Raw genomic sequence first — 26,983 nt, 5'->3', positions numbered from 1 at the left:
TCAGTCGACTATGAATAAGCATGAGTTCCATGGCACCTTTAAGACCAATGAAGTTTTATTCTGGGTATATATTTTCATGTGCTCACATATTTCTTTAGATCCTGTATATTAAGAAGTGTGCATGTGCATGAAGCCTTATACCCAGAATAAAATTTCGTTGGTCTTGAAAGCGCCACTGGACTCAACATTTGTTTTGCTGCTTCAGACCAACATGGCTACCCAACGGAACTCACAAATAAGCATGGAAGACAGAAGATCCCGAAGAGCTGCTGCCAGTCGGTAGACAGTGCTGACCATGACAGACCAATGGTACAGCTCAGGATAAGGCAGTTTTGCACGGTCGCGTATTCATTGGAAGCAGATGCAAGAATTCATAGGAACTGTTTTATTATGCTACTCATAGCCATCATATAACTGTAAAAATTATACAATTCTTAGAAATGACTTTATGGTGAAGCTCTGCCATAAAAATTAAGCACTTGTGTTTAAGTACAGCTACTGCTCATTGCAAAGTGCCCGTGACTGAATAAAATGTTGAATTACTGGAATACTGTGCAGATGTCTTAAATCTACAAATATTCCGTCCTACTATCCCATTAACATACAAATCAATCTCATGAATTATGTCAGGATTAAAAATTGCAGTATAGACATTTCATAAACATATGAACCAAGCATCCTTTGCTTTGCATTCACATTTTGGCAAGACAATCCACCTGGATAACGAGTTACAGTGTTCTGTTTCTCCTTGGGAGATACTACAGTATATGCACAGTATATAGAGCTGTATTTTTAAAGGATGAGTAAACAAGGCCATGGAGAATGAAGCAACTGCAAAGCAGCTGTTTTATTCAAACTCTTCTGGTTTTGTTTTTTGTTTTTTTTGTTAAAACATTTTAAAATGTGCACAAGCTGAAAAAGTTCCTTCATATTTCTTTCTTTTAGCTGTAGAGTAATACTCATATATAAAGTAGCAGCTACTTCCTTTTTCCTCTTGAGCATCCACATGCTAGTTTCCATGGTAGGTCCAAAACAGGTGCATGGCTGAACACAGACTACTGCAGCTGTCCCAAAGGACATTTCTGGGGATGATTCCAACTTCAAAGCCGTCATATGCATAGGCATAATTCAGCACACCCTTAAGTACCTTGGCACCATTTGTCAGAAAAGGCATTGGTAACCAATACCATTCAGTCATCCTTCTGATATCCAAGAAGTTGTAACAGTCACTGGCAACAATTGATGGTTCAGGGAAGGTGAACTTGGTCTAACTGGCATTCGATATTGCACATTTTTCCAAAACTTTGTAGTTGCTAACTGAGATTGCTCTGAAAAATCTCCTTTCCATATGAGTACTCCGTGTTTTTGTTTCAGATACTTTATAGATTCCGGCATGTTGGCGTAGTCTTTTATTTTCTCAAGCAAAATCAATATAACTTTAATTTCATCCTGGATGAGAGCATTGTACATAGCTATTTGCTGTTCGGTGTTATCTCTCTGCACTTTGTTGGAATACGAATCTGGTACTAACACGATGATCACTCTCCTACTTAGTCTGACAGCTTCATCGACAACACTGAGCACAGCTGTGGAAACAAAGAAAAGTGACATACGTGAAAATGTGTTCTCTTTCTGAGGTGTTTATGACTGACTTTTTAGAAGATTTCAATGACCGCATTGCATAGAAAATGTCTAATTCAGAGGTGACCTGATAGCCATTTTACAGCCAGCTCTCATTTCCTCTACCCCCCTAAAGAAGGTACCACTTGTCCCTTGGCCTATTCAAGAAGAGGTCAAGACATGAGTCATTTTCCAGTTGGACGTTTGCCTGGTGAGAAACAGCACATCCTGTGCTGCTGTTACAACGGACCAGTGACACTCCTTAAGGAATTTCACTTAGCAAATAACACTTGGCAGCCCCAAAGGACTGAAAAAAGATCGGTGCTCTGCGTCTCAAAACCCAAATGCCCCACCCAATCAAACAGCTTCTGATGCAGATGGACTGCTGAGTCCAAAATCAGGGCAGCTTACTTTGCCATGGGGCACCACTTCTACTGGAGAACACACAAGATGACAGAGAAACACTCAAGGGATGAGTGTGCCGCTGCCAGTCAGTAGATAGTGCTGACCATGACAGGTCAATGGTATGACTCAGGATAAGGCAGTTTTGTCCAAAGTTTGAGTCGGGGGCTGGCAACCAATCCTAGAAGATGATCCTTCCTTCTAACAAGTCTTAGGTCAAGCGGCACACTGATCCTTTCTTGTAGACCCTCCCTCCCCAAACTGAACTAACTACTTCCCAGCAATCTCTTCCCAATGGAGAGATATATCCCGATACTATTCCCTGCATCAAACTCCTGTCCCAACAGGAAGAAGAGCAAACACAGGAAGTTGCAGCAAAAATAACATGTACAAAATAAATGTTAAGCTCCATATACTTAGGCTTGATATAAGGAGAGCCAACAAAACGCCAAATGCAGCTGCATGTGTGGCTGGGAAAGGGCCACAATAAGTTGGTTTGATTCATCTCCTCTTGCAAGTGAAATGATTTACCCTGCTTTCAAGGGTCACTAGCAGCTCAGTGAACAGGTGGTAGAGATGACTTGGCAAGAAATCTTTGCCTTTTGAAACCAAATGCTAAAAGTCTAGCACTAAATCAAAGATAAGCATTACAACTAGACATAAACGTATGCCTGTAATGAATACAAATAACTTGTAGATTCTGAATTGTCTGAACAGAAAAGGTATTAATGGTATTAATGGCAAATTTTAAGTGACCTACAATAATTAGTTTTGAAATTTATTTTCAGTGGGTTGTGAATGGAACAAGATCATGGCAACCAGTTTCAACAGCAAATCATGCACTCAATGGAAAAGTTGCTGCTTAAGATTAGGGGGACCTCCCAACATGTGTACAAGTGGGCTGCTGATATTGTTCCAAATCTATCCCCTACTGTCTGCCCTATGCAAACTTTAGCTTCATTCATACAGCTTGCTCCATTAGTACAAAATTGAAAGAGGTGGGCAGATGCCACTTTCCTGTTAAAGCCACACAGCTTCATTTTACGACTACCACTACTACTTCACTACTACTTCTCTACTACTGTACTATTTACTACTACTTACTATTATTTCACTACTACTTTAGTACCACTTTACTATCACTTTACTACTGCTTTACCATTACCTTATTACTACTTTGCTACTACTTCACTATCACTTTACCACTACTCCACTATCACTTTTCTACTACTTCACTACTACTTTACTATTATTTTACTTTCACTGTACTATCACTTTACTACTAATTTACCATTACTTTACTATCACCTTACTATGATTTCACTGCTACTTTATTATCACTTCATTCCTGCTTTATCACTACTTTACCACTGATTTACTACTTTACTTTCACTTTACTGCTACTTTGTTACTATTTTACTACTACTTTACTATTACTTTACCATTATTTTGCTATCACTTCACTACTGATTTACTACTGCTTCACTATCACTTTACTGCCACTTTACTACTGATTTGCTGCTACTTTACTATCAATTTACATTACCACTATTTTACTTTACTACTACTTTACTATCACTTTACGAGTACTTTACTACTGCTTTACTACTACTTGACTGTTGCTTTACTTTCACTTTACTACTATACTATTACTTTGCTACTGCTTTACTACTACTTTACTACTTCAGATAGTGAAAAGCAGGATATATAAAACTACTTCTAACAAGACAAAAAATCTCATCTTAGTTAGAGAAAAGGGTTAAGTAGGGATGCCTTAGTTAGAGAAAAAGGTTAAGGAGGGATGCCTAACAGATAAAATATACATTAAACTCAAGAGAATCCAAACAAGGACAACAACAGAACAATACGTCAACAATATACGAATGCTAATCTTGGCTGTAAATGTGTGTATAAACATAGTACATACCTTGCCCTGGTAAATCATCCCTGCCACATATAAAGAGATTATATCCACACTGTCTTTCCAAAACTTCAGGTAGCACTTTCAGGACGAAGATATCAGATGAATACATACAGTTTGCTACATTTGATGGGTACACCACATATGCATCATAGAGTTTTCCATCTGAAACTAGAAAGAAGTAGTAATCCTATCAGGACACAAGATTCTTCCTTGTTACTACTGATTCAAGGTTGTTCCAAACATGGATATTTACCACCTTTTGATTGCAGCATCAAATGGCAACTTAAAATGTAGCTGACACCCAAAGAGCAAATAAAACAGCTGCAACAGTAAAGCAATTCCTCCCCCCCCCCAGACAAAATACATATTCAGCCAAGTGTCATCTAGGGAGAAATCAACTGATGCGGGCATGTGTGAATTAGCCCTTTAGTATGAGCTGAAGCATTCCTGTAAATCTACTCATGAATCCAACTTCTTATGTCCTGTTATCACGAAGCTGCTGAGCAATCGCCCATCCCAAGTAACTTGTAAAAATTTCCCTGAGTTTAAAGAAATCTATCAAAGTTTTAGTTGTTAAAAACTGGTAATGAGTTCAGACATGTCAGAAGAATCAACTCATAAGCAGTTTTCAAGGGGGAAATGATCTAAATCTTTAAATTAACCCTGAGGAGAACAAATGAAAAATGGTCATTCAGTTTGTTTACACTGTTTTGTGCAATTTGTTTAAAGAGAGGAAATTACTGCTAGGAAGACATAGATGATCATGCATTAAGCACAGTTTAAGCAATCATTTGTAGAATTCTTGGTCTCTCTTTTTAATAACACAATATAATTAATAGGAAAGTATCCAGATCGTGTGTCTTTTGCAAGTAGTTAAAACAAACAATATTCACTGTGATAATTTTAAATTATAAGGCTTCCACAATAAGGTCAATCATCAAAGGCATGTAGAGAAGATAAAATCCAGAGGGACAGTTAGTACGCTGCAGCCAGAACAATACAGTCTTATGGTATCTTAAAACTAACTCACTGAGAAACTAGAAACAAAGCCCAGTGCAAGTTGGAATGCAATGAGCGCTAGGATGGGCTTTGAATGGGGCGGGGCAGCCCGCTTAGAAGATGATCCTTCCTTCTGACCAGTCTTAGGGCAAGCTGCACACTGATCCTTTCTTGCAGACCCCCCTCGACAAGCTGAAGTAATTACTTCCTAGCAACAACAGAGATACATCCTGGTATTACTCCCTGCATCAAATTCCTGTGCCAATTCTGCCTCCAGTTCAGCTCAAGTGAACATAAACAAAATTACAATGCAACAATGATAGCTACACTCTCCAGGACGCATTCACTAGCACATCTACAAGACTCATGATATCATATGCAGTTAATCATCTATGACATTACCCTGAAAGCTAGCAACAGTCAGGAGACATGTTTTTGAGAACATACCCCACTGACTTCTCAGGCCTTACCTTGTCTGGGACTGCCAGAAACACCCTGTATTAAAGCTGAGAAATTAAGATGAGGCCACTAAAAAGCTGACTTCCAGAAAGCAGCCAGGCTCTTTTGGGAACCCAGACAATGGCCCTATTCTTTGGCTTCCTGAGATATCAAGAAACCTTCTAGAATCATACCAGAATCTCTCTTACAATAAAGACTTCCATGGAAACTTCTTAGTGAAGCCTTGGGCATTGCCTATTCCCTATCTTATGTTAATAGATCTTCCACTGTGGAGATCTAATTGTCCATCTTCCCCATTGCTTCGTCTGGTACTCATTATTCACTTCCCTCTTTTTTTGGACAATTAAAAATCTGTCAATGAGGATTCTGCTTTCCGCCCAATTCTTCCAATCACAGAGCATCCAAAAATTCCCCGATCATAGGCAGAATTCTGGACATTTGGCTCCATCATATACAAAAATGCCACCAACAGAATTCGGCTCCAAGAGCCCAAAATAAATAGGATAAAAGTAGTATCCTGGCAGAAAGATTTGGTTTAAATCTCATATCCAGAATAGCTACAACATTGAAATCAATGGCCTTCCTTTCACCTGGAACCATCCCCCTAATTACTTCAGAATTTAGTCAACTGTACTGAAACTGATAAATCAAGCCATGTATATGACATTTTCTGCTCTGTTTCTTTAATACACTTCACTTTTTGTCCTGATACTAGCATCCTTACTTCCCAAAGGTACACCTTTGCTTCCACTGATGAGTGCTGCTCAAGCAGAAAAACCTTAGTCCTTATACTTTGGCTTTCTTGCTCTCCCTGGGGGCACTGAACACTCATAACAGACAATGAACCAGCCAAAGGGAGGAACATCTGGGGCCATTCCGCATTAGTTTAATGTAGCAGGAGTGTGGCAAATTGTAAACGCTACTAATTTGCAGTTATGCACAATGTCGCACACAATCTGCCACACTCCTGAAACCGATCAGCAAAAAATGATTCGTTGTAGCGCTTAAAGGTGAATCCAGAAAAGTGGATTCACCCTCCGAAAAGCACTACACTCTTGCAAGCAATCTGCAACACCAGCGAAAAAGACCTGTGTGTTAACATTGTTGTGGTTTCAGCAAAGTCCCTCCCCCTGGCTCTTGCCTCTGAACTTCCGGCAAAGCGATCGCCATATTTTTTTCTCGGAGTGAGCAGAGAGCAATGAGCCGGCGAGCCTTCATTCACCCGGCGAGGCTTCTCCGGCTGCAGTGCCTCCACAGAGCTGCTTTAAAGCTCCCATAAGTCACCAAGCACAACACAGCCCCGTTTGCAAGTTTCCTTTATTTTCGGCCGAAAATCATGCCCGTGCACGGGGGGGGGGATTTTTTTCCCCTCGGGGGAGCGTGGCAACGATGAATCGGCAGCTCACACACCAGCTGCCAGCTAGATGGGTCTCTACGTTAGGAGGAAGCAAGGAATCAAGGCATATTCGTCGCAACGTGTGTTTTTCTTTTTTTTTAAAAAACCTGTTCTTAAAGGGAAAGGGGCTTCTCTGGAGCATGATAACACCCGCCCATTGGCTGTTCGTTTGATTGACGGCCAGGGCCAGGACAAAGCACGGAAAAAATAGCTTCCTTTCTAGCGATTTTTGGCGAGACCGGAAACCTGTGGGAAATGATTGAAACGCTACTAGATTCCACTACAAAGGCAGGTATGCGTTACGCTGAATTCCACTATTTTAAATTCCGTTATTTCTTTCTGCAAGCAATCTGCCACATTGATCCTTGTGCGGAATAGGCCCTAAAATAGTGGTGATGCCTTCCACAAGGAATTATCCAATTTGCTTGTTGTCATTTATTCCCCACATGAGAGTATGTTTCTACTTATTTCCTTGATTTATAGCCTGAGACTCAATGTGGATTACAAAATATAGGACATCTAGTTACTTGTAATTCCCCAAATTTAGTATTTTATATTGCTCTTTCAACAAGATCAGCACTTTCCTGCTTTTCCTTCTGTTACAATTACATGATGTTCTATAAAGATTAGAACTCAAATACCATTTCCTTCATTTTCTGCTACTTGAAATCCCTATGTGAGGTACTGGTCAAATTTATGGCCATTCCAGCTCAGACAAAAGCTCCCTTGATGTGAAGTTCTGGAGGTGCACTTGTGAAAGAGTGGTCTCCAGCATTTCAAGTAACATTTACATTGGCCAAACTCAGCGGTCTCTGTGCGAGACAATAAATGGACACAGATCAGACATTGCAACACTCAGAAAGCCTTTATACTTCCCTGCACCTCCCACATAAGAGAAGAGGCCTAGCCTGAGTGGATGGTTTTCTGACTGGACCATATGCACACTGCAACATAAGGTCACACACATTGATTTGGGAAACCAGGCCTTCTCCTGATCTCTCCTTGTCATAACTCTTAACTTCCCACTGTGCCTTTCTGCTATTTGTAGCTTTGTTTGTTTGTTTATTATATTTATAAACTGCCCTCCCTGGAGGCTCAGGATGATTTACATAAAACATAGAAAACAATACAAGAAACAATCCATAACATATAGATAACCATAACATTAATACTATTAACTGATAATTGTAACAATGGTAACAGTGCAACAGGTCCAGGGCTCTGCAGATGTTGTTGGTTACGCCTGGTCTCAACCAAATGCCTGGCAGAAGAACTCCCTTCTGCAGGTCCTGCAGAACTGGTTTAGCTCCATCAGGAATACATCTCTCTCTGCTCACAGTGTACACTTTGGGCTTGTTACAAAGTGAGTTCTGACTCAGAAAGCTTATGCCAAAATATATAAATCTTTAAGGTTCCAGAAGTGGTGTATTTGAGGGGAGTTAAAAGGATATACCCAAATCAACAGTTTTTGTAAGTAAGTAAAAAGGTAAAGGTATCCCCTGTGCAAGCACCAGGTCATGTCTGACCCTTGGGGTGACACCCTCTAGCGTTTTCATGGCAGACTCAATACGGGGTGGTTTGCCAGTGCCTTCCCCAGTCATTACTGTTTACCCCCCAGCAAGCTGGATACTCATTTTACCGACCTCGGAAGGATGGAAGGCTGAGTCAACCTTGAGCCGGTTGCTGGGATTGAACTCCCAGCCTCATGGGCAGAGCTTTCAGACTGCATGTCTGCTGTTTTACCCCTCTGCACCACAAGAGGCTCTAATCAACATAAGTATATCACTGTAATTTAGAAGGCTTGAAAAGAAGACCCATGCTGCAATCATTCCTAGCATTAGAGCAACTGTCACTTTGCTGGCTTCAGCCACTAGAGGGTGTGAATCTACAGAAATTACAGATCTTGACATACCTTCTTTCCTGAAAAGCAGCTGACAGGACTGTCGATACCAAAGCACAATATCAACCTTGAAAATTTTGTAAGAAAGAACTGCAGCCAGGATAACAAGTATGGGTGACACCAGTCCTCCAATCAAATAACCTTGAATATTTTTAGCTGTTTTGACAAAGAAAGTAAGATTAGCTGGGTGGCATAAAAATTATGAAATGTGATCAACAAATAAACACCTCATTCAATAGTTTATGTTGCAACAGTTCAATCCTAGTTACTCAAACTGCACCACTGAATAGCTTCCCTTTCTCAGACTGTAACTGCAGACCCTGTGGGAAACAAATATTTTTGAGGAGTCATGGACATGCACTTTCAGGCCACTATGATTTAGGAACCATGGAAAAAGTAACTCTGGTTTACTAGATGTTCCCTGGTATCCATAAAGTACTGAATCAGAGAATTTTTCCTGAATGTCTCTAGGTCCACTTTCCCACAAATTTCCTACACAATGCCCTTTTAGTATCACATCAGAATGTCACAAATGTGATATCCTCTAACTCAGTGGTCCCCAACCTTTTTATCACCGGGGACCACTCAACGCCAGGGACCACTCAATGCCTTTTACTGAGGCCTGGTGGGGGGGTAGTTTACTCCTCTACTGTCAACCACTGCCCTAGCACTCTCTGATCGCTATGGTAACGTTTAAACATCCCTTCAAAATAAGATACAGACACACCACAACAATGAAGTGTGTTATAAAGGGCTGGGGGGGGGGATGAAGTAAAGGGCCGGGGGGGGGGTGAGAAGGCGTCCTTCAGGGCCCACCTCCAATTAGTCGAAGGACCACATGTGGTCCGCAGCCCACAGGTTGGGGATCGCTATGCCACAAAGTCTCACATGAGCCTAAAGTTTGACATTTTAAATACCATATATATTAGAAAATAATTTCAACACTAGAAACTCTTACTGAATTATTGAGTGTGTACTTTACCTCAGATATCTAAATTACGAAGCTATACCCAGGGCCTTCAGGGGAAAAAAACTATAGTGTCCATGCCTCACATAGTGTCCATGCCTTTTTTTAAAACACCTTTGGGGCACTTTCTGTGAGATCCATAAATTGAAGAAATGATTACTTATTTACATTAGTGTACACCACTGACATTGGGGTGGGGGTGATGGGGAAATGTTTGATGAACATGGTATAGTACTGTATTGCCAATAATAGCCTGAGATTTCTATCGGCAGCATAAAGATGCTATGTAGCTAATGTAAGATGACACAGCATATAAACAAAGCAAGAAAACCAGCTTTGTTTCTCTCATGAAGCCAGGAGGCAGACACAGTTCCAGTATGTGGAGAAATGTGTGCCAAAGCAAATATTAGTACTCTGAGTAGTATTCTTGGGTGCTGTTCAAGTGGCAGAAAGGAATGAACACTAACCATAGTTACCTAATTTATGATTTTTCCTCCAGATCCATGCCATTCACACATTCCATAGTGAGGAGGCTATGATAAACTGCTGATTACAAAATGATTCATTTGCTACTTGCTTTAACTGAATAATGCACCTATCAGGAAGCGCGCTTACCCACCTTGGCAGGGATGCAACTGTTCATCACGTCCTAGGCGAGGAATTTGGGAGTGACCTTTGACACCTCATTAACATTGGAGGCTCAGCTCAAGAAGGTAGCCAGCCAGGCATTTTTCCATCTTTGCCAGGCCCAGCTACTAGCGCCCTACCTGTCCCCTGAACATCTGGCCACAGGGATCCATGCGATGGTCACCCCCATAATAGATTTCTGTAACTCACTCTACGCGGGCCTGCCCTTGAGCCTGATCTGGAAGTTACAGCTGGTGCAAAATGCGGCTGCTAGGGTCCTCACTAGAACATCTTGGAGGGCCCATACCTAGCCTGTGCTGAGGCAGCTGCATTGATTACCGGTTGCTGCCCAAATCCAGTTCAAGGATTTGGTACTTACCTTTAAGGCCCTGTGCGGTCTGGGACCTACATATGAGTACCCCTCGTCCACCCCCAGGGGTGATTGTGAGGGTTTTGGTTGGATTTTTTTGCGCTGCTATGTCTTGGACTCTTTGTATATGGATTGTGTGCATTATAGATTATGGGATTGTGTTAAGGGTAATTTTATGGGATTTTTATGCACATTTGTAACCCGCCATGAGTCTTGTGGGAGTGGCAGGCTAGAAATTAAATAAATAATAAAGTAATAATAATATCAGGTAACCTGTTCCCATCAGCCCCCTTGTCATGGCTAGGTGATATGCCTAACTACCTCCATGGTAGAGAAAAACCTTTAGTGTGGTTTCACAAACCCATATGTTTGTTCATGGAAAACTTTAACTTTGAATGTGGGAGCAGCTGAAACCAGCAAAAATCTATGAATAGAAAATTAGATATATGGAAATTTGACTTATGGATCTGTCAAGACCTATCTTAGTCTGCTCTGCATCTGGGAAAAAGACAAACAGCAGTTTCCCACCATGCTTGAAGATCTTGGAATTCCAGAAGCTATAGGACAGACCATTGTCTTCCTCTCCAGCAGAAGGCTCCCATTCAAGTTACCTTGGAATCAACAGACTAGGACCTCACCCCTGACTGGACCCATCTCCACCCTGCAGTTCTGGAGTCTAGCCCCCAGGACCAGAGAACATGGAAAGGCTAAAGCAGAACTCTGAAAGAAGTTGAGGAGTGGAACCTGCTCATCTCCAGTCTGTTAACAACAACACTACTGTAACTACTACTGTTACAACTGCCACTACTACTACAGTGCTACACGATGTCAACAGCATGAAAATATTTTCTGTTCTGTTTAAGGCAGTGGTCCCCAACCTGCGGTCCGCGGCCCGGTGCTGAGCCGCGAAGGCCGCGGTTCCCTCTCCCTGCCCCCCCCCGCAGTAAAAAACTTCCCAGGCCGCAAGCTTGTGGCCCGGGAAGCTACTTACTCCCGGAGGGGGGGAGAGAGAATCAGGGCCGGGCCGCGCATGCGCACATGCGCCATGCGTGGCCGAAATCGCGCATGTGCGGCACTTTCACGCATGCGCACAGTTGCCCTGCTGGTCCCCAGCCGAAAAAAGGTTGGGGACCACTGGTTTAAGGTGTGCTGGATGAAGGCTTAGTGACACAATAGTAGTTACAAACTGTACAGCAAAAGACAAGCAGGACAGAATCAACTTCCTTGCCAACTGGACTGCAATTTCCCAGGTATATAAGAAAATTTCCAAGGCCAGACTGATTCATTATGAGAGTATCAGAGCAATGTTACTCAGGTGACTGCAAGATCTAACTCAACAAATGTACATCCACTGGAAAAGATTCTTGCAAAAATCCCAGTGAAATAGGAACCCCCATACCTGTTACCAACCCAAAAGTGTTTAATTGGTCCTTGAAAAAGAAAGGTTGCAAAACACTCCTGGATGCCTATCTCTTAGTATGCTATGACAGTTACACATGCGACTGCAATTATATGTCACCCACTATGGACTCTGAAAGTCATCTTGTCATGATTAATGGATCAAAAAACTAAAAAGATACTTACTTGGACGTTGTAGCATGATATACACAGTCGCTCCTTTAAATGTAGGAGTCCATACGAAACACAGAAATGTCAAGTAATCTTGTTTTTTCTCTACAGACATATTGAATTTTGCTCCAACTATCCATTTTCCAGAAAGAGATTCATGACTAATGTTAAAAAAAGAAAATCAAGAGATATGTAAGAAGTCATATTCGTGTGGAATTACAGGAAACTGTACAGAACACAGGAAGAGCTCTACTGGATCAGGTCAACAGTCCATATAATGCATCAAAATGGACTATATGATGGACACAAAATGGACACAGTGGCCAAACAATTTTATTGACTGTGCCTTCCTCCATGAATCTGTCTAATCCCCTTTTAAATTCCCATATTCATCAACCATGAATTTCTTTTATCCATTCCAAATCTATCAGCCACCCTCCACTGAGTGCTGCCAAATTCCTGCATTTTGGAAGAGGATGGTATCTAGAGAGTTGAACATTTAGATCAATGAAGACAGGAAATACTTCAGTTTTTCAACTCTTTCCTTCCCATTGAGAGCATTCAATGTCACTTTTATGAGTGGGTAACTGTTAGTTAGACCAAGTGAATTTTATTAAAGGTATGAGCTTTGTATCTAAGGAAGTGTGAATGCACATGAACGCTCATACCTGGAATAAGACTCAGTTGGTCTTGAAGGTGCCACTGACACACAATTTGTTTCCATGCACGAACCATGAGTGATCCTAATATTCCACTATAAAGGAAAGATTCAACTGGTTCCAAAGAAAAGTCAAGTTAATAAAGGCACTCCAACAGACAATAATATTGTTCCAGGGGTCCATCTGAGTGGATGCTAACAGTGTTTAGAATATTGTTAACAGTGATGGAGCAGATTTAATCCAGAATACTCTAAATACATTCTATGCCAAAGACCAATGGAAATTCCATTTTAGTACTCACGCATACGGTTCCACTGTTAATGTTTCATCAAAATCTTCAATGTCTGTTCCATTGACCATCCAAGCTATAAATATATCATCTGTGTCTCCAGAGGCGTTACACTCTATGAGAACTTTGGATCCTACAAACAAGATGACAATATTGCAATAAGTATATAGAAAGTTTGTAAAACTTGCATGGTACTTTGCAAAAAACGTTTTGAGAATTAAGAAAACTGCTTACCAGGTTCTACTTCAATTGTATTATTTTGGGGATAAATAATTTGTGGTATTTTCTGTGGTGAGGCTAACAAAGGAGAACAAAACGTTACTCTGTAGTCTATTGTACTAGTACATTTTAAATAATTGAAATTAATTCTGTTACTTTACTGATAAACAGCTACTAACTTTCACCTGATGAACCGAGTGCCAACTCATGATAAAATGGAATGAATTTTGGTCTGCTGTATTATAATCAAATGGCGGTGGTAGTATGCTTTGTGTATTAAATATTTAGCATTAAAATAGAGCAGCAGTCAAGCAGTACCTTAACAAGCAACAAAATTCATATAACAGAATAGCAGCTTGGACTACTGTTTAATCTTATAACATCCAGACACTTTGAACAGCCAGAAACTGAGTGAGATTAGACATTGGTCTTTGCAATTTCTATGCACTCACTACAACAAGGAAGAAAAAAGCATGTTCCCATAATGCAAGTACTTTTGGCCAGTGCAAATACAACACTAAAGTGTAGGTTACAATGAATGAACAACTGAAATAAAATATATAGATTCTCTCATCTGTCTGTCTTGCAAGGCACAAATTCTGCTTACTTGGCCTTACTGTTTTACTGGCAATGATATTGTGGCTAGGAAGGTCTTCCCCTTAACTCAGGATCTGAAACCAGTTTAAGTTCACAAATATCCTGGGGGAAAGCGAGATGAAATTTTAAAATATTGAATTCAACATGCTCAGGAATACCAAACATGCCACAAAGAGATATTGATAGCAAAGAGAGCAGCAGAAAGATCATCTTAACTGGTATTAATTTGTCTTTATCCTAGCCTTCTCCAAAGAGCTCAGAGTAGTGTATATCATTCCAACCTCCTCCATTTTGTCCTCACAACAACCTCAAGAAGCCAAGAGAGTAACTCTTGGTCACCCAGGAACTTCATGGCAAGGTGGGAACATGAAACTGGTCATCCAGGACTTAGTTCAATAGATATACCAACATCATCCCCAGGATCAACTATTAAACCCCCAAACCAAATATAAACTATATAAACAACACACATACCGTAAGTCATCAGACTAATGGCTCGCGAAACATTATACTGTTTCCCCGTGTACGTATAGGTTGTCTGGCAGACATAGGTACCTTTATCTCTCTCAGTCACATTATTAATCAAAAGACTATGTGCTAAAGCGTGAAATCTCGTGTCTTCAAATAATCCAGGGCTGCATGCCTGAAACATAATTATTATTCATATTGTTATTCAATTCCTACATAGAGATTACACAATAAAGAAGTGATACATAACAAACAGGATTTATTTTCACAAGCTACAGCAACTGGTGGGCAGAGCCAAGTAAGAATTTCACTGCCATAATGTGAGGGGCTAATTGTTCAAGAATAGCAAGTATCATTCCTGACAAATTGGACCTGTATTCACGTAGTGGTTTCTTATTTTCCTATGGAAATTTGTGGAACCTAAATATATAACAATATTGTGTTATATAGATCTGCCTATCTATTCTCAGGTAAATTTTCGTCTAATTGAGACACTTGGGGGAAAAAATCTGCTAGTTCATAACAAACATACATTTAAGTTAATTCTTCTCTCCCCTTAGAATGGCACACCTGGACTGAAGATAAAAGTGGTTAAAAAGCCAAATTATTGGAAAAGAAATAAATCCCAGTTAGTGAAGGTGGTCAGTTTTGGATTACTGTAATTGGAATATGATTGATTAAATATACTTCAGTCTTGGCATAACATGCAAAGAAAGAAAGGTGAATTCCATGCTGTTAATAAGTTTATTTTCTGGCGACCACTGCACCAGGAAATTTCCCTTTAAATTAAATGGCCAGTCCATCTTGAGGACAGAGTTCCATTATTCTGGTGAAAGCTCTGGTTGCTAGACACCTCATCTCAAAAGGCAAAGGCACTCAGCACAGGGCCTCACAAGATGACCTTAGAGCAGCCTTTCTTGACGTTTTTAACACTGAGAAACCCCTGGAACATTCTTCAGGCTTTGAAAACCCAGAAGTGGCACGTTTGGTCGGGAAGCGAACCTGTGTACACACCCAGCAAGGGCCACTCCCCTGCCCATCCCCTCCAGGCCCATCATTGGCTATTTGGGATGGGGGTTGCAGGTTGACATGACCAAATATGGTCATATCACCTGATAAATGTTTAACAAGTTTTAAATATAAATATATAAACAATTAATTCCCACCCATTCAGGAAATCTTTTGAGGGCCATCAAGAAACCTCAGGGTTTCATGAAATCCTGGTTGAGCAAGCCTGCCTTAGAGGCTGGGTAGGTTCCTATGGGAGTAGGCAGTCATTCAGGTATCATGACCATGACTACATTTACCTCCAATAGTGTTCCAATGTGACATATAGTATGGGACACCATATTTACTCCCTGCGGGCATCTTCTCCCTGTTTTGCATATATTGCATATATACATGGATGCACATGTGCACATTACAAACAGGCCAGTATATGTATTCTTTAAAAGTAACCACCCTATTTCACGGTGAAATACTTTGAAAGGGTTTTTTTTTTTAAACATACAGGCAAAACTCAAGAACAGCAGGATTACCAACAGTTCTGGCACAAATCCCTTACTATTTGTTATTGCTGCTGTTAGCCTGTAAAGAAAACAACATTCACAGGTTTATTTATCAGGCAGACACAAAGACACACATTACCTTGGACCACTGCAAAACCAGTGGACTATTTTCACTTTCAAAATACTCCAGATCAGGACAAACCAAATATCCATTGCTCTCTAAGGGTAATTTTTGTGGATAGGTTACATTGTTATTGAAACATAAATCATCATCATTTTCAAAAACTTGCAGTTCCTTGCCATCTCTTTCTGTATTTCTGTAAAGAAAAGGAATTCAGTGTAAGTCCACCACACTGGTACTTTAGTTATTATGTAGTACACATCAGTGACATCAACATCCTATAAAGCATGTCTAGAAAAAAAGACAGTGACAATTATAAAAAGATCTAGATTTGCATAAGGGCTCAGTATTGTTATAACTCTATAACAGGACAAAAAGGAAAAGATAATGAAGAAATTAGAAAAGGAGAAGATGGGCTGGAAGTTCATTTCATAAGGCTTGCAGAGTACTAGAAGTAATTCCAAGAATAGCAAAATAGTTGAAAGGGACAAAACTGGAGATTAAAAAAAAAACATTTGATTCCTACCCTATTTTCAAAAAGCACAGCACAATATTTTACATTACTGTCAAGAAACCACAACCTAACAAGACCCTCCACTGATATTCTGTATTTGTAAGAACAGGAATCTAAACCTAGTCTCCTGCTTCGATCCCTAACACTCTAGTTAGACAAGGATCTCCTCAGTTCAAGAAGATCTGTTTGAAAAATGGAGAATAATGCTCTCAGAGGTCAGAGTTTGTTTGAGGGGAGTTCAATTGGTATCTGTTCCCCAAGCATATAGACATGGCACTCCATATTACTGAAATAGTATTTACATTGTGAATGAGAAGCACTCTTTGAAGAACCTTACAAGAACAATCACATCTCCATGTTCAAACCCATAAACGATGAATGTCTGCATAAGATGGAATGGTTGTAGTCTTTTCACCAGCCAGGTCACCATTCACCAGCGCCAACTGCTGAAACAACTATATTCATATTTGTAGGGCATTAAGACAGTCTGTAGATCAGCTGTTCCCAAGCATTTTCAGGCTGCCACCCCCATGGGTCCCAGGGCCACATCCTTAGTGCCCTCCTTCCCCCATGCACATACACATACGAACCCACACATCTCTTTCCTAGTGCTATGTCTACTGCAAACGCAAAACACATTATAGGGCCTTTTCTGGCTATTGTGCAGCAGCCATATTTTATATGTTCTTTGTAAAAGTTATTTGTAAAAGCAACTTTGGATCCTCATGGGGGGAGGGGGGAGCAAGCAATGGAAAATCCCATGGCCAGGAGCAAACTGGAGAAGGCTTTTCCAGCCTCCCAAAAATGGAGATTTTTGGGGAGGGGTTGCCAATATTGGGTTAAGAAATTCCTGGAGATCAGGGCATATGTGCTTTCTTATCACTATCTCTAAACTATCTTCCATTCAGATTTTATCAACCTATAATACTGCTTACAGAAAGTATTAACTTCACACAGACATACCCAATTTGACATTCATAAAATCCTGAATCTTCTGTCTTGGCCGGAATAAGCCAAAGCAGGTTCCTTTGCTGATGGATCCTCGAGTAGTTATCTGCCATTAGTGGAATAACACTACCATTTATGTACCAAGTCACATTGCCATTAGATTGCTGAGAGAATAGTGGACAGCTGAGAGCCACAGCTTCCCCTACAGGCACAAGGACGACAATACGTGACCCTAAAAAAAGTAAGGTTTACTTAAGTATGTTTACAATTCTGCTTCAACTGATACTTCTTAAATACCTTAAAAGAAACAAAACCATTATGTTTGCGTACAATAGCAGCACAGCCGACTTAGTAGTATTAGTCCAATGTAGATTTGAGATCAGGGAAAGTTAGTTACCATCCTTATGGCTATAAGCAAACCATTTTCTATTAAGGACTGCCACTAACACTGCCTACTAAGAATCAGAGAGATTTCTAGCAATCTCTGGGCAGTCAGTATAACTCATCCTCTCCATCATCTCTTGCTCCTGATCTTCACAAATATCTCCTTTCGTCCTAGTGCTGTATTCTTAGCTGTAGCTGAGCTACTCCAAATCATGTAAGCAACATTATACGGTGCAAATATACCCCCCAATGGGGACCCCAAGTGGTTTACATTTGCTGATTTGTTCTCCATTTTCTCCTAATAACAACCCTGAGACAGGCTAGGCCGAAACACCATGACTGGCCCACAATCACTCAGCAAATTTCCATGGCAGAATGGGGACCGGAATCCACTACACCATACCGGCTCTCAAATGTAAAATGAAACAATGGAAACTTCATGCACGGTTTAACAGGAATTGATCAGAGAACACAATTCGGCTTAGTAAAAATGTACATGCCAAAGCTCAGAAAGCTAGTTCTGTCTCTCATTCAACATTGCACAAAATACAAAATAGTCATAAGCTCAGTTGTTGGGGTAACCAAGATGTAATCCTAAAACTAGATTGCTGATTGCAATTTTTGCACTGGAAGAGCATCGCCCTTCAAGAGGCCACAAGAGAACATTCTTGCTTCCCAAAATTATAAGCATCATAACCAGGAAACCAAAATAAAAAAACAACCTCGCAAAATCTTTCTTACAGAGCTTGTTTGACATTTAACTGCAGCTTGATGTACTTCCAAAGCAGTAGAGTGAAACTTCCTGTGAGGCTATTAGCACAGGCTACTTCTTTATTTTACTTAAACTTTTCCAACAGAAGTTTAATTAAGGCCATTACACAAACTTCACACATAACAAAGAAAATTATTAGTGACTGTACAAGTAAGAACGATATGGGCATCATCATGAGGGAGCCTGCTGGAATTTTAAAGGACCTGGAGGAATAAAAGCTCTCAAAAACGAATGATCCCCTACTGTGCTTTAATAGAAAAAGCAGGCAAAACTGTATCCTCTACTCAAAAACTAAAGATTGATTTGACTACCTTATTTGTAAAGGAGAACGGGGAACACGACTGCTCAATAAATGCTTGCTCCTGTGCTTAAGTGATGACTCGGGTGTTTAAATAAACTATGGATGGAAATTTCACTTTATCTCACATAAACTGCTCTGCAGTTCACACATCCTGAGTGACTAATTGAGCAAGAATGAATACTCATATCATGTGCATGTGTGAACCAGCTTCAGTCAGTATACTAAAACAAAGAAACCAGCTTCTCGCTGATATTGGCTAACCAACATTTATTGTTTCATAATATTTTTGAAAACTAAATCGGCATGATGATCGTGTTCTATCCGCACTGTGCATAAGCAGGCTGGCAACATGCAAATTCGACTTACTGTTATGCAATGAATAAGCAAGAGAGATCCAACATGCAAGCCAGAACAGAAAGGCCATCGTCTGTTGGTAAAGAAATAGGAACATGTTTGAATTTGCATTGCCTTGTTTAAATTAAGTGCTTCAGTCAACACATTCACAAAACCTATACATGAGGAAATAGGTATTGCCACAACGGATTAGATGTTACTGTACATTCTGTTTGGGAAAAAACCAAACCAGTCCTCAAAAGTTACAAGCCTGGATTCTAAGTATGTTTTTCCGCTTAAGGGAAGGAGGAACTTCCTTTAACTATATATTCCCACTGCAGACTCCCAGTTCATCTCCCTCCCTTCTCTGGAGTTTTTCCAACTTCTACAAAGTAGGATTTGAAGGGGTATGGGAGGATGGAGCATAGACTATATGGTAAAGTTCCCTTCCATGTATACTGCTCACACAGCATAGGAAACAATCCACAAAGGCTGAAAATCCTTGACCAGCCTAAAAGTCTGGACATCTGTAGTCTTCTTACAGGCCACTTAACATGGTTGCCCTGAAGAAACTTAGCTTCTTCAGAGACCATTTCCACAAGAACAGCCAAAGTTTGATCCCCATCACTTTTTTCCTTTTCATAATACTCCACAAGTTCCTTTTCAATATAGTTATAAAATTCCATTTCAGCCTCCTGTCTGCATGTAAAACTAGCTGTTGTTGTTTTTAAAAAGGTGAACAGTAGAAAAACTAATGCTGTGACTAAGTGTGCGCTTTGCATTTACACAAACACAAATTGTGAAAAATGCCCTTAAGGCCAAGGATACTGTGTGCATAGTATTTTCTCCTTGAGAAGAAATTATTTTCCACAGCACTAGTATTTCAAGCATTTCAGCGTATAAGCCAAGCGCAGACATAGAACTAGTATCTCAGTGGCTAGACCATTCATTTATGAAAGGAAAGTAGTTATCAACATGAGTAGGTGGCTCACGCTTTTAGAGGACAAGTTCTTAAAACATTCCTAAAGAGTACTACGAATATTAAGTCAAAATTTCCAGCAGGTAATGTCTCAGGAGTATATTACCATTACCATACATCATAAACGTGACAGTAACTTCAGACAGCACTAACTGTTCAAATCCGTCTTGATTTTTTATTTAATTAAAATATTTCTCTCCTTCCATGTCAGCGACATGAAAACATTAGTGCACCTCAAAACTTGTTTCTCTAACCCAGGGGTAGTCAAACTGCGACCCTCCAGATGACCATGGACTACTATTCCCATGAGCCCCTGCAGGCAAACGCTGGCAGGGGCTCATGGGAATTGTAGTCCATGGACATCTGGAAGGCCGCAATTTGACTACCCCTGCTCTAACCATTCATTGTATCTGAACTTCCGTTCTGAACTTCATGGATTTCAAGCAATGCAAGGCCTGCATAAACCAGCATGGTTGCTAGAATGCTGGACTATATCCAGGAAGATCTGGCTTCAAATCCCAACTCATCCTCGACATTCAAAGGTTACGCAGAGGGCAGGTCATCTTTTCCCCTCCTAAAGTACTGTACAAGGTCATTGGCAAGTCAATCTCAAGAATTTGGAAACTTGGTGCTCATTATTTCGGCTGCACTGTTTGTTTTTTCTCATGACTGCCAAGTTTATATGATTTTGATTTTCAAAAGCTTATGGACTTTTAATTAGACACTCATTAATTCGGTATGGAAACAAACAAAACTTCCTGCTTTCCTTTTTTCAGGGAAAGAGAAGGAGACTATTGAATGTACAGCAAGGCTCTGAGATTACAGCTAGCAGCCCAACCCCTGTAGTCACCTAATCCCTCCCTCAGAAAGACACAGGAAAAGTCCTACACATGTCAAGTCCCCCCCCCCGTGTTTTTTTCCCTCGACAGAGGGAATTTGGGGGGGGGGGTAACTGAAATATATACAATACTCTTATTCCTACTGAACATAAACTTCTTCCATGGATTCAGCAACATAAAATTTGTCACTTATAACAATCAACATATACAATTATACCATTGGATATATATCTGGAGTTTAAAAGTATAAATGTCTTTACTATCTATTTTAAAAGATGCTAGTATACCCAAGTACTGGAGAGTTGCATGAGAAAAGCAAAAGCTGAAGGCTGAAAAGAAATTCTGCAATAAATAAAAAAGTGTACTGTTTGGACAAACATTATTCCACGGAGTCACAACAGGTAGACCTGCTAACATGTTTAGTAAGTAAGATGAACTTTGTAACACTGAAAATACCATATTCTTTGTGAATCATCATTAAACACATTTTAGTATATTTGTTGCCGCCAAAATAATTTAAACTATTACAAAATCTGTTTTAGGTTTATTAGCTAAGTAATTGTAATATTCAACAGCTTCCTATGCCTCTTGAAAACAGAGTACTAGACAATGCTTCGTTAACTTGAAGAGATTGTGTACAAGGTACTAGACTGGAGAGCAGCTACTGACCTGTACCATCCAGTTTAAGAGACTTCTGCAGAAGATGTTGAAGTGCCTTGAACATCAGTTGAGTTTCCCACTTCTGCTATTTATTCAGAGGCTGAACATCATTATAAATACCTGGAAAGAGATGATAAGTATTAAAAGTGGAGTAGAATCAATTCCAAGTGCTGGGCTAAATATGCCATAAGAAGAGACAAAAAACAAGACAACGGGGGGGAACGGTGATGTTTATTCAAGTTAAATGAGATTTGCCACAAACACTTTCAAGCCTACTAGAATACATATATAAGAGAATCACCAGCTACATCACCTGGCATTCCTTCCAAATACTGACAAGGGTTGACCCTGCTTAGCTTCCAAGCACTGACAAGATCAAGGTAGCCTGGGTTGTCTAAGGGCTTTTCCGCAGTGACTAAAAACTTTGTGGCAGCACCCATAAAGCTCTGCAGAATTTCATTACTTTCACACTAAAATCTGATTCAGGCACAGAGATTAATGCGCTCCCTGTTTGCCGTGTTTTGTGAATTCCAAGATAACAGGAGTTCCCCGTCCCTCCCCTGGGAGGGTATTCACAGTGACCTAAAGTGGAAGCTCAAAAGTCGCATAGGCTTCCTCCACTTTTTCCCACCCCAAAATGATGACATTTGAGATCCAACCTCTGCCTGCCCTCCTCCACTCACAACTGTCTTTTTTTTTAAAGATTTTGAACAGGATTGTGTTAAAATGTAGTTCCAAAGTAGCACAAGCACGATACACTGCCATCCAGTCTCCCTCTCCAGCAAGACTGAGGGCCATTCCGCACAACTTAACTGTAGCTGAAGTCTTATAGTTTGTAAATGCTATTATTTTGACTTTCCACATGATGTCGTCAACAATCTGCAAAACTCCTACCAAACTCCATCAACATTCGTAATTTTATAGCACTTCGGGGGGGAATCGCAAAAGGTGGATTCCCCCTGAAAAAACCGCTACACTCTTGAGTACAATCCACAACACATCAGCAAAAGATATGTGCATTCTCAAAATAGTAGTAGAAAGAATGTTCCTCCCTAGCTCCTGCCCCCGAGCTTCCGGAGACGCGATCGCCATTTTTTTCCTCTTAAACTGGCGAAAGCAAAGACTAAGTGAAGCTTATCCAGCTGAAGTCCCCCCCACAAGCAATTCAGAAGTGCTTAACCGTAAAACAAAGCTCCCTTCTGCAATTGTCTTTAAACTTCCCGAGCACAAAACAGCCCCCTGTTCGACACTGCCCATGATTTTGGCCAAAAATTGGACCCATGGGGAGGGGAATTTTTTTTTTTACTTGAAGAGCGTGTAAACGATTAAGTGCCAGCTCCTACGCCAGCAAAAAAGGTCTTGAGACATCAAATGAACAAATACTCATTGCTACTGGTATTTTTGGGTTTTTAAAAAACAGTTTTTTAAAGGGAAAGGGGCTTTTTGGGAGCACGAACACAACAGTTCATTGGCTGTTCTGTTTGAGTGACGGCCAGGGGCGGGAAGAAACGCAGAAAAATATCCTTTGTTGCGATTCCGGCGAGACCGGAAACCTGTGGGGAATGAATAGACCGCTACTGGGACTTCAATATTCCACTAGAATTGAAGGTATGCGGAATGATGAAATTCCACTATTAAAAATAGTGTTTCTGCATACTGCAAACATTTAGCAACATTGGTCATTGTGCATAATGGTCCTCAATATTCAAGACTGAATGTTCATCAATTTCATGAAGGGAAATGGAGCTGTAGTCAGTTTCAGGCAGGGAGGCTACCATCCTTGTTAATTTCATCCAATGGCCTTCCATGACTTTGTTTCCAAGTACAAAAAAAAAAAAGCTTCTGTTTTGCAACATAGGAGCGTTGTTAGATCTGGGGTGAATCTTTGTGGGTAAAGAACCAAAGACACTGGAATTGTTGCAGCTCTTTACTGGTGCCAGAACATGATACCAAGACCACACTGAAAACCCCAACTTACATACACATACAAGACAAAGGGATTGGCTGTGGCCTTGCGCTATTGGCCAGATCCCATTGATTGGTTTTTAACTGATTGGATCCTGCAGTAGGGATCCTATCTCAGACCATGTGACTGGTCCTCCATAGGACTGTTAGCCTGGGCACATACACAATAAGCGTCCTTAACATAATTACTTTAAAATAAATAAATAAAATGTACTAAATAAATAAATAAAATGTGCTATACAGGGAGAAGGAAATTGATGACACAGATGCAAGTCTGCACAAAGTGGCAAACTTAAAACAAAGGTGCAAGCAAGCTGTCTTTTAATTTGCCTTGCTCCTGAGCTGAGGGGGGGGGGTGAGCCACACAGGATATGGAAAAGGGGAGGGCTTGAGCACTTTCCCCATGGGAGGGGAGAGGGAGAGAGGTTGGTGATGATAGCAAGACACGAGAACAAGTGTGGAGGGGTTATGTCATTACATTATTGCGCATGACTGGAATTTTTTAAGGGAAGGGAGGCATGGCAGGAACTAGAAACTCCTACTCTCCTGACGGAAGTGTAAAATGCGAGCCACTAATGGATGGTGCAGGAGAAACCCACAAATGTAGAATGCCAAGCACAAAATTGGGGCCAGCATCCAGAAGTCAATCAGCGAGAACACACCAGCAAAAAACAACTGTGGAAAAGGCCTTACAGATCTAAAATCCACAGAATGAATATTGAGTATTGGGGCAAAAGTAAACAGAAGTAAAGAGGAGAAGGCTCTGAAAAGACATGGAAAATTCTAGGTGATTCTCCCCAGGCCCAAATAATTGCTTTTCCAATTTTCCAAAATGGGAAACCGGGGGGGGGGGGCTTGCAATAAAATAATCTCTATTTTGGAATAAGACATTTATAATAAGTTTAAATTTCACGCACCTAAGCAACTAGCACAACTCCATGAAGTCACTCCAGCCTGCGGGTTTAGTTTGGAGTAGCTCTGCATAGGTTATGCTGTCATTCTTTAAAGTGCCACAAAACTCTAGCTTATTTTCTTGCTACAACAGCCTAACACCTTTCTGGAATTTCTGTCAGTGTAATTTCAAGCCCCTGGGAATAAATGATACTGCTTCGAGTTAACACTACCAGGCTGTCTTAGAGACTAGAATTGCTTGAATGGACACAGCCATAATTTGGGGGCTTTCAATTCTCAGTTTGGCATCCCTACAACAGATAAGCCAACACATCATTGATAAACTACACATCACATTGAACCCTGGATGAAGAGGACTCATAAGTGGAGCAAAATGATCTCTCTTCTGTGAAAACTTTCTTGCTCAATCAGCCCCTTCAGTATAAGGCAATCAGGCATTACTAAAGGGTGAATTTCAGGTCAGGAACAGAACTTAATCTAGCACCAGATGACCACTGGTTAGTGTTTGTTCAAACCCAGATGCATTTCACCTGAACTCTTCATAAATGCAAGTGGGTAGCCTTGTTGGTCTGACACAATCAAACAAAATTTGAGTCCAGGGGCACCTTCAAGACAAAAAGTTTAATTCTGGACATAAGCTTCTGTGGGTATGCACCCTTCTTCAGATACACTGAAATAAGGATTCCTCTACCATTAGAGAGAGAAGGCAGGGGGGGTAGGTGCCAAAAAAGGCTAGTTTTAAGGTGACCAGATTGTCCCACTTTTGGAGGGACATCTGGGGGCACCTGGCAAATTGTATTTATGTTGCAAGTAAAATATATATATACTACAATACTATTTTTGCATTCTATACATTCTATGAAAATTTGTGTTGCTCCATATAGACCAATTTTTTAATCAAGAACCCCTCCAGTCAATGGTGTCCCACTTTACCAATATTAAAATCTGGTCACCTTATGCATACCCGAGTGATAAGTACAGACCAGGCAGGATAGTAGGAAGTCCGAACAAGTGTGCTTCACTGTAGTCCTCCCTTCCACCCTAAATTCAACCCTCTTGGTCTGAAAGGCTTCAAACTGCTCTTCTATCTATTCGGCTAATAATGCTAATTTGCTGCTTAGTTCTCACACCTGTTTGTTAATACTCATTTGCTGCTATTCACAGGTTTTACCACTTGTTTTAATCCAATCTTGGCGACACTTACCGCTCAATGACTGATGTAACTTGACTCTCACCGGCCCGGCCTGGCATTTAACAACCCCCCCCCCCTCCAACCCCACATATGCCATGGGGGCCACTCCTGCGTCAGTGCTTCTGGCGAAGGGCGCGAGCACAGGGAAGTTTGGCTCCATGATTCGGCCGCGGGGCTCCGAAAGGCCTTCGCGTTCCGCTGAAGGAGTCGCGATCCAAGTCCGGCGGGCGAGCGCTCTGCAGCCAGATGCTCCGGCGGCCCCACCACAGCCTCCCCCCAGCCGAAGCCCGAGCGCACGACCCCCCCCCCAGCCGCCAGGGGGCGCGAGCAGAGGACACCCCCGACGGGCAGCGGAGCCCAGCGCCCCCCGCGGGACGCCCGCCCTCTCCCGCCGGCCTTTCGCTCGCCCCCCGGGCCCCAGCAAGGGAGAGGCGGTGCCGGGATGGCGGCGCCGTGAGTCATGCGGAGCCGGGAACCGGCCGCCCCGAAATGCCCTTCCACGGCCCCGCCGTCACGGGCTCCTCGCGCTGGAAGGGGCAAGGAGGGCGCCGGCTCTGCTCTGCTCCCACCCCACCCCGGGGGGCTCCCTCGGACGCCCCCTGCCTCCGCCCCGGCGCGCAAGCCTCTCACCTGCCCCGGTAGATCCTCACCGTGTCGCCGCGGGCGCCTAGAGAGCGCCGCAACTCCGTCCGTCCGCCCGCCCCCCGAGGCTCCGCCCCCCCCCCCCCCCCCCCGATCGGCTCCCGGGAGCGTGAGGGGAGGGCTGGAGGGCGGAGGCGGAGGCCGCTGGATTCCCGCGAAGTCGGGCTGGCCCGCAGCGGACGCCTGGGCCCGCACGTCGGAAAGCCCTCACGAGAGGCGGGGACGAGCCGGGCAGGATTCCTGGCAGTGCCCCCTGGCAGTGCACCCCCCCCCCCCCCCCGCCAAGCATGCAAGGCCCTTCCCCTCTGGGCTCGGAGCCTGAACTCCCTCCCGGCCTGGAGGCTGGAAGAGCTGCAGCGGGATCGGGAGGTCGCCCGCTGAGTCGCGCTTTACTTCTCGGCGTGCAGGAGGCGCAAACTCGCGTTGCTTCCTTTTTGGCCTCTGGAAA

The 26,983-nt window shown here is 41.8% G+C and overlaps 1 protein-coding gene across 3 annotated transcripts; it reads right to left on the bottom strand.

The window, feature by feature from the left end:
• Positions 1–370: 370 nt before the first annotated feature.
• On the bottom strand, positions 371–26,767 carry IL1R1 (interleukin 1 receptor type 1). Of its 3 annotated transcripts, none has more exons than XM_077343554.1 (12): positions 26,524–26,767; positions 21,834–21,944; positions 19,380–19,440; positions 17,572–17,788; positions 16,113–16,290; positions 14,472–14,640; positions 13,416–13,478; positions 13,194–13,314; positions 12,249–12,394; positions 8,713–8,856; positions 3,950–4,114; positions 371–1,586 (listed from the first exon to the last, which is right to left on the bottom strand). In XM_077343554.1, exons 2-12 carry the CDS (start codon positions 21,840–21,842, stop codon positions 1,195–1,197), a joined length of 1,665 nt encoding a protein of 554 aa, XP_077199669.1. In that variant the 5' UTR covers positions 21,843–21,944; positions 26,524–26,767; the 3' UTR covers positions 371–1,194. The 3 variants fall into 3 exon arrangements, with proteins under 3 accessions (XP_077199669.1, XP_077199671.1, XP_077199670.1); XM_077343556.1 differs by having other exon boundaries at positions 26,544–26,767; XM_077343555.1 differs by lacking the exon at positions 26,524–26,767 and adding an exon at positions 25,906–26,130.
• Between the last annotated feature and the right edge of the window lie 216 nt (positions 26,768–26,983).

Source organism: Paroedura picta, chromosome 6, assembly GCF_049243985.1.
Source record: "Paroedura picta isolate Pp20150507F chromosome 6, Ppicta_v3.0, whole genome shotgun sequence".
Taxonomy (NCBI): Eukaryota; Metazoa; Chordata; class Lepidosauria; order Squamata; family Gekkonidae; genus Paroedura; species Paroedura picta.
Note: the sequence above shows the minus strand (reverse complement) of the source record. Positions and strands in the feature narration are given on the sequence as shown.

Bases quoted from the DNA above. Each gene is read 5' to 3' on its own strand.
- IL1R1 (XM_077343554.1), bottom strand. The intron at 13,479-14,471 runs GTATGTGTGTTG...CTCCTTTGTTAG, and splicing joins CATTAGTCTGATGACTTACG to CCTCACCACAGAAAATACCA. The intron at 4,115-8,712 runs GTATGTCAAGAT...ACTTCTTTCTAG, and splicing joins GCTGCTTTTCAGGAAAGAAG to TTTCAGATGGAAAACTCTAT.